At 56.4% G+C, this 7,924-nt stretch overlaps 1 protein-coding gene across 1 annotated transcript; it reads right to left on the minus strand.

Moving 5' to 3' along the window:
- Window positions 1–279: 279 nt before the first annotated feature.
- ARID3C (AT-rich interaction domain 3C) lies at window positions 280–7,656 on the minus strand. The gene is made up of 7 exons (XM_067744660.1): window positions 6,639–7,656; window positions 4,731–4,803; window positions 2,757–2,940; window positions 2,318–2,607; window positions 1,574–1,756; window positions 1,252–1,341; window positions 280–793 (listed from the first exon to the last, which is right to left on the minus strand). The coding sequence occupies exons 1-7, from the start codon at window positions 6,954–6,956 to the stop codon at window positions 693–695; spliced, it is 1,239 nt and encodes a 412-aa protein (XP_067600761.1). The 5' UTR covers window positions 6,957–7,656; the 3' UTR covers window positions 280–692.
- Window positions 7,657–7,924: the final 268 nt, after the last annotated feature.

Below are 7,924 nucleotides of genomic sequence, written 5' to 3' on the forward strand. Positions count from 1 at the left end.
TTCCCATAGAATAGTAGGAAGCCCCGTGAGTCTTCCTAAGGTTCAAGTTGGAGTCTTCTAAGGTTCAAGCGATTACGTGTCGTGCCAAGGACACTCAACATTGTAGTGGCAGAATCGGGATTTGAACTCAGGCAGTCTGATTCATGAGACTGAGCTCTCCTACTCATGGCCTTTGCTATTCTGTCTTCTCTGAGAACCCCTGGCCCAACACAGCCTGTGCATACCACATAATTCCTCCCCGACCCACAGGCCCAAACAAGAAGGAAAGGAGGCACTGGAGAGGGAGGGACCGCAGCTTTATTATGCAGATGTGACCTGAGGGACATCTTCACAACACCCCAACTCAACCCTTCACCTGGCTCCTGAAGAGAAGCAGGTCTGACTTGAAGAGGTGGAGTCCTAGAGATGATATTGACACAAGGGAGCACATGAGGAGATGATGGGGGTTACCGGGGGAAGAACTCTTTGGTAGATGCTGCTGGAGTTGGCCAGGGAGGAGATGCCCTCCTTTTGCAATGAGGTAGATGTAACATCAGAGAAATCTCTTTGGCTTCAAGTCCACATGGCATGGTTGAGGGGGGGAGTGGCCATTCCCAGGTCCTAGAATGGGCACCTTGGAAGAATGGGTTGGAGGGGTGTCTCCTCCCCCCCTCAGCAATGGGGTTGGGACTCTCAATTTCAGGTGTGAGCTCTCAGGGTGAGGCGCTGGAAGGGGGCCCCATCAGGGGTGGGGGTGCAGGGTTGGCTGGGCCCTGGGAAGCTGGCACGGGCTGGCAACGGGCAAAGAGGACGCCTGGCAAAGGGGTGAGGAGATGGTAGAGGGAAAACACAAGCAGAAAAAGGCGAGGCAAAGAAACAGAAGAGGGAAAAAAAAAGTCAGTGTCCTGATTGCTAGAACACCACACACAGAGCCCTGCCATAACCAATGACGAAAAGCCCCTCGAGTCAGTTAGAGACTCCTGTGCCAATACAGATACCCTCCAACAACTAAACAAGAAATATTTACACTGATACATAGGCCCATGACAAGACATCCCATGGTATTCATGCCAGAGAGGTCATGCCTTGGATCCCATGCCATGTAGACACCCCCTTTAATCCATGCCAGTGTAGCAATCCCCTGAACCCCATGTTACCCATGCAAGTTTGGATATCTCTGAACCTCATGCTAGTAGAAAAAGTCTAAAATCCCCATGCCAGTGTAAATACCCCTGACCTCATGCCAGTATAGACAGCCTGCAGTACCCATACCAGTGTAGACCACCCCGTTGATCTCTAGGGCCATGTTGATACTGCTGATACCACTGCCTGCCAGATTGAGAGGCCCATCCAACTGCTCTTCTGTCCAGGAGGGGGCAGGGGAGTCACATTTTGGGGAATCAGACTTCAGACTTACAAGCTCCCCCCTCCATCCCTATAGAGAGCCCCCATTCCAATTCCGCCCCACACCTGTAATCACAGAGTTGTCTACTGAGGGATCTATCTGCCCCACCTCCAATGCCTATGGGGTGATGGGTCTGTCCTCCCTCATTGTACAGGCCCTAAGCCCTCTCAGCAACAAGCCCCTCCTCACCCCTCAAGGGAACCTTGCCACGGGGCAGGAAACTGGGGGGTGCGCCGTGTCGAGGTGGGTCCATGGGCCCCATCAGCACAGCCCTCTTCTCTGGGGGCTCCTCTGGTGCCACCTTCTCACGTGCAGGTCCAAAGGCTAGGCCCACAGGCAGTGCCAGTCGAGGGGTTGGAATTCTGCTCTCCTCTGAAAAAACAGGTCATTTAGCTCCCCTGACCCAACCAACCCTGTCTCTGCATCTGGTTCTCCCCACAGGCCTGGGACCAAGGGAGGTCATCCAAGCTCAAGCACCAAGTTCAATCTCCCCTCCCTTCCAGTCTCCGAATAGAGGCTCTGAAGCTGGAGAGCCCCAGAAGGCCAATATATCTGACTAGGTTTGTCCCAGACAATTTGGGGGATTTCCTTGCTTTCGGTTGTTAAATAAGCCAGGAGAAACAGGAGGCATAAACCACATGCAAATAGGAGCCCTGGTGTTGAATGAAGCTGCTCTGGATAAAGTACCTTTTCCTGAGCTTCAGGCCCACACCGCAGTAACCCATAACCCAGAGCTCCCAAGGCTTCATTGACCCCAAACATCAGGACCCCTAAACCTAAGCATGCACCAAACCTCAGTGCCCTGTCAGTCCTTACTGTCCCCATACTTCGATGCTCCCACACCTCAGAGTTTCCACGTTTTAATGTTCCCTATATCTCAGCCTCCCCCTAGGTCTCCGAGACCCTCAAAGTTCAGCCGCTCTCCCCTCACACCTTTCTTAATGGGGCTCGGGCTCAGCTGCGCGCAGGCGTGCGCCGGCAGGCCGGAGGCGGAGCCCCGAGCAGTGCGGGGGCCGGGCGTGGGCGCGGGAGGGGCGGGCCCGGAACCCGAGGCGGGGCCAAGAGTGCCCCAAGGGGACTGCCCCGCCAAGCCGAAGAGTGGGGCGTTGGTGTAAGCTTGACGACGGCCTTCCCGCCGGTTGCTGTCGATGGCGGCCTGGAGCTCCCCCGGGGAGCTGAGCGCCCGCGTCTCGCACTCGTACGGGTACAGATACTTCATGTACCTAAGGGCGGACGGGGTGGGGTGGGAGGCTGGGCCCAGCTGATCAAGCCCCACCCCCGGACACGAACCCCCGGGGCCCTCCGCGCCCCGCGCCCCACCCCCGCTCCCGCGCCTTGCTCCCACCGCTCGCGCGCGCGCGCTTGGCCTCACTGGGTGCGTAGAGTGAAGGCGGCCGACGTGATGGTGGTGGGCAAGCTGAGGCCGCGCGTTACCTCCCGCCACACCTTGCGGTTGATGACTTCCACCAGACCGCCCTTGGCCGTCACCAGGCGAAACAGCGCGTACAGGTCCAGCACCTGCTTCGCCATGATGGGCACACGGTTCACTGGCGTCCCTGGTCGGGGGGTTGGCAGAAAGTCAGGACACTAAGACGGAGACCCTGTCTGCGGGCATCCTCAGGGACTCGAGGAGTCGGCTGCCTGGACCTGCCTGGGTGAGCCCCAGGTACAGGGCGGGACCGTCAAGAAAGGCGGGGAACAGGGAGGGATGGGGAGGTGGGATTGCAGGCAGAGCCCACAGAGCCCCCAAGGCCTCCATTGTAGTAGGAAGGGTGGGAGGCTAGACCAGGGGTTGGCAAACTTCTTCTGTAAAGGGCCAGATAGATGGTAAATGTTTTAGGCTTTGCAGGCCAAACAGTCTGTCAGAACTAATCCACTCTGCAACTGCAGCCTGAAAGCAGCTATAGAGGATATTTAAAGGAATGAACGCGGCTCTGTTCCAATAAAACTTTATTTACAGACTCTGAAATTCGCATTTCACACGTCCAGAAATGTTATTCGTCTTTTAATTTTTTTCACTATTTAAAAATGTGAAAAACATTCTTTTCTCATGGGCTGTTAGATTTGGCCCGCAGGCTTTAGTTTGCCAGCCTCTGGGGTAGACCATAGGAAGGACTTCCTGACTGTGCTGAAGAGCCAGACTCCCCTAAGCAGCGGCCCGGGGTGGCTGCCAGAGGCGGGAGGATGGTGGATGGGAGAAGAAGCAACCCCCGCCTCGGCTCGCCGACTCCGCAGTCCCCGCCGCCCCCGCCGGCCAGTCCTGACAAAGGGGCCTGTCTGCGCTGAGCGATGGGCCCCAGTTAATTCCTTACCGATCCCGTCCCCTTCCGCTGCCGCATTTGGACCCGAACAATTAGCTGCGGCCTGATTAATGGGGGGAAATTATCGGTCCCGCGGGATCCCCTCCCCCCGCACAGGGAGCAGAGGAAGGCAGGGACCTGAGGGAAGCAGAGCTGGGAGGAAGGGGGCGCTAGGATCTGCTGAGACCACCCTACCCCACCCCCCAGTGGAGGGGAGACCAGGAGGAAGGGGCAGGGAGGGGACGTTGGGACCAGAATGACCGGGCCTTTCTGGGGAGCCAAAGGACCTGGAGCCCCACGGAGGGTTCCTGGTTAGGAAGGGACCCGAAAGGGGTTCTGGGCCTGCGGTGGGGGCCTGAGAGACTTTGGCCAGCAGCTGCACTAAGGGAGGGGGGCAGTGAAGCCAGTTAATTAGCAGCTTATCAGGCCGCACTCGTGGAGTGAGTTAATTAGCTTTGTAGAGAGAGATAATGAGTCAGTCTTCCGACCCATGAATCTGGGGAGAAGCCTAAGTGATGGACTGCCGCCCAGCCTGATCCCCTCCTGGACCCTTCTTGCATTCACTTCTGGCTCTGAGATTCCCGGAAAGGAATTCCTTCTCCTCCACAGCCCCTGCCTACCCCTTGAGAAGTCCTCCCTTCAGTCTAATTCCAGTCCTTCCTGATGCAGAACACCTTGGGTGTTTCCTGCCTGAAGCAAGGGGAAACTGAGGAGAGACGAGGCTGGAAGAGGACCAAGGCATTCCGATCCCACTCCCCCAATTCTGGGAACCCCCCCCACCCCAGGCCAGCCTCCTGCCAGTTCCCCCTCCCACCCTCCCAATTGATCCCACACTCATTAACCTGCCAGTGGGCTGGCCACTAATTAATCCCTGGGTGGAGAAGGGGGGCAGGGTCAGAGGTTAAAGACGCTGTTGAGGGCCCAAAGGATACATGCTGCCAAGCCCAGGCCTCTGCAAAGAGGACCCAAACTGAGGACTAAACCCTGGGGTTTCCCTTCCTCAAGCCTGGTAAGTGGGGGTCCTTCCCTTACATCAACCCACTCACCCCTCTTCTGCATGAAGCTAAACAGGTCATCCAGAAATTCTTTCCTCTTGGGGTCTGCATCGAGCTCGTACAGCTGGGGAAAAACTGAGGTCATTTTCCAGCTCTGCTACCCAGCCCCCACCCCACCCCGGGACCCTTTGGACTCCAACCCCCAGATTAAGGATCCCCAGCTGAAGGGGTAAGTAAGTTCTGAAATGTAGACTTCCTGAGAGAGCATTGGGTTCTCTCCCCCGGGGGCAGGTGTGGGCACTTTTTTTCCTGATACACAGAGACCCCTCTACTGGCCAGTGGTGCCCTGGGCAGCTCAAACCACCCATCTGGGAAGTAGGGGAAGAGAGAAAGCTACGGAGGCTTAGCCTGCCTTCCAGAGCCCCTGGGAGGAAGTCAGGCTGGCGCTGTGTTCCACATTGAGGAAACCGAAGATATATCTGAGCCACTCGTTCCCTCATTCATACCTGCAAGGGCTTCTTGCTGTTCACATGTTTGTGTGCCAGGGGTGGGGATGAGGGGCAGAGATGCCTCTAACCCATCCCTCAGGCAAGGTGGATGCTCAGAAAAGCTCCTGGATGGAAACCTTGGGCCCCTCAGCCCACATATCTTCCAGGAACAGCTTCCTGCACTACAGAAGCTGCCCCACAGAGGCAATGGCCCTGAACCACCCAGGATCTGTAGGGTCAGGACTTGAAAGGTCCAGGGGTTATCCCACCTATTCTCAGTCACCTGGAGCTCTACTTCCAGTATCAGCTCTCAAATACCCCCCAGGAGGGACAATCCCTAAAGTAACAGAGTCTTTTACCCAGAGTGACAGTCCCTGCATAACACCCATAGGTAACACTCCACCTGCCAATAAGAACTCTCAGAGCAAAAAAACACCCATGAGTAACAAACCCCAAAGATGCACCTTTAGATCTACACTCCCACAAGAACTGAGCCCTACGTCTTAAATGGATACCCACAAAAAACACACACAGTCTCCAAGTAATAATCCCCAGAATTACACCCAGGAGAAACAGTCGCTAGAGTCACATCTCCACGGTAACAGAGCCCCGAGTAACACTATCAGTTTTACACTAACACCACAGAGTCTAAGCATAGATGAACACTTCTGGAAAATACCCAAAACCAACACCCTACGAGTAACACCACCAGAATAGCACACCTAGAATCTCAGCCCTGCATAACATCTTCTTAATGACAGCCTAGAGTAGTGCCTTCGAATAACATCCAGATGGGTTCCGCAGGGATGAAGAACCTCAAATTAAGGCCCTGTGAGTAAGGTCTTATCATTCCCAGCTGTACAGGAGCCCTTTAGTCACACTGCGGCTGTAGTGGCCATCACAGGCTGGGAACTGTCACCCATAGAACTCAGGCCAGGGAGAGGACATGGGTGGGGAGAATGTGACAAGGAAGAGATGAGGTGGGTATCAGCTTGCCAAAGGAGCGGCAACCTCCATTCCACTTCCAAGACAGAAGTAGACAGCCCAGGACACCCCCACTGGTCACTGGAATATGACCTTGTGACTTGATGTGTGAGAAGGTATGGTAGTGCTGGCACTGGAATCCCCAGATCCCCCTCCCTCAGAATCCTTGAAGGCTCCTGCACCCCTCCCACTTTCCCTTCCAGCTTCACCAAGAGCCTCCAGTCTGTCAGCCTCCATGTTTCTGGGCGTCTCCTGCACCTCACGGTGTGTGCCTACGCACTTCTTTCCATGTCTCAGTATGTCTGTCTCTCCCTCCCAGTCCCCGTCTAGCCTTCAGTCTTCCCACTGTCTCTCTCCAGGTCTCTATGTCTCTGTCTTTCCATCCTGCAGAGCGCAGTGGGGTGGGGGTGGGGGGCTACTGATCACCTTGCTCTGCTTTTGCCCAGAGAGTAGGAAGGGGGAGGGCCTGACACTGAGAGGGTCCTACCTGCTTGAACTGCTCCTCATAGGTCCACTCATGGGGATGAGGTCCAGGGGGCTGGCTGGAAGGTGAGCTGGTGCCCCCGGTCCCTGGGTGGCTCTCCTCGGCTGCCTCCTCTTCTGTGCCAGCTTCCTCTCCTTCCTCATCCTCTTGGGCATCCCCCTCTTCCTCAGCTCCAACCTCCCCCAAGCCCCCGTCAGGGGCCTGCAGGGTCCGGGATCCAGGAAAGGAAGGCCGCGGCGGTGGTGGTGGTGGGCGTGGAGGGGCCAAAGGCCCCACCCCCTGGGCCAGTCGGGCTGCCTGCTGTCTCTGCAGGGCCTCCATTACAGCTTCCAGGCGCAGTCCCCCCACTGGTGGGCCGGCTGGCACCAGGCGCTGCCCTGAGGAAAGGGCTGCCTGTGGAGGAGAGAATTATGCGTGTTGCACCCGCTCCCCCAAAGCCCCCAACACAAGGGGAGGTGGTTATGGATTCAGGGAAGTGCAGGGGGGCCATAAGGAAAAAGACAGAAAGACAGCTTTCTCAGAGGTGGACAGAGAGGTAAAAAGAGCAGGAGAGACAGAGACCAGACCCAAAGAGACAGAAACAGACGTTGACCGAGGACAGGTAGAGACTGAGCAGATCAAAGAGGGTGACAGGGACCAAGAAACAGAGAGAGATGGAGGAGAGAGAGATCCAACAGAGAGGGAGAGAGACAATGACAGGGAGATATGGGGATAGAAATGAGAGATGGCGAGAGACAAGAGACTGAGAGGGACCAAGGTGGAGGGTGACAGAAATATCAGACAGAGACAAGAATGGAGAAACAGAGACGGGGAGAGATGAGATTGATAGAGATATCCGGTAGAGAGACCGGGAAGGTAAGAGAGATAGAGGAGCAAGAGATAAATATCAAAGACCTGAGTGACAAGCAGTCCAGGGAGACTGAAAGACAGACAGAGGCAGAGGGAGACAAATACTGAGGCCGGGGTTGAGAGAGAACAGGCAAAGACCGACGCAGCAGGAGACAGAGACAGAAGAAAGAGATTAGAAATAGAGACCGGGCAAGACAGTAAATAGAGAGGGAGAGAGACAGGGAAAACAGACGGAGAGACGGGGCAGAGACGCAGAGGACTAGAACCGAGGAGGAGAGGGAACAGAGGATGCCGGGGGTAGAGCCCGGGACGGGGACAGCAGCGTCTCCACGCCCGCTCTCTGGCTCCCCGCGGCCACACTCACCAGCCTGGCGCGGCCCGCTGCCCCCGGCGTCTCCACGGCGCTCCCTCCGCTCAGCCCGCCTGTCGGGCGGCCCCTG

The sequence above is a fragment of the Pseudorca crassidens genome, chromosome 7 (genome assembly GCF_039906515.1).
Source record: "Pseudorca crassidens isolate mPseCra1 chromosome 7, mPseCra1.hap1, whole genome shotgun sequence".
In the NCBI taxonomy this organism is placed as follows: domain Eukaryota; kingdom Metazoa; phylum Chordata; class Mammalia; order Artiodactyla; family Delphinidae; genus Pseudorca; species Pseudorca crassidens.

Bases quoted from the DNA above. Each gene is read 5' to 3' on its own strand.
- ARID3C (XM_067744660.1), bottom strand. From the start codon at position 6,956: ATGGAGGCCCTGCAGAGACAGCAGGCAGCCCGACTGGCCCAGGGGGTG. The intron at 1,342-1,573 runs GTGAGGAGGGGC...CCTCCTGGACAG, and splicing joins TGGCAAGGTTCCCTTGAGGG to AAGAGCAGTTGGATGGGCCT. The intron at 794-1,251 runs GTATGGGTACTG...CCCCTTTGCCAG, and splicing joins CAACGGGGTGGTCTACACTG to GCGTCCTCTTTGCCCGTTGC.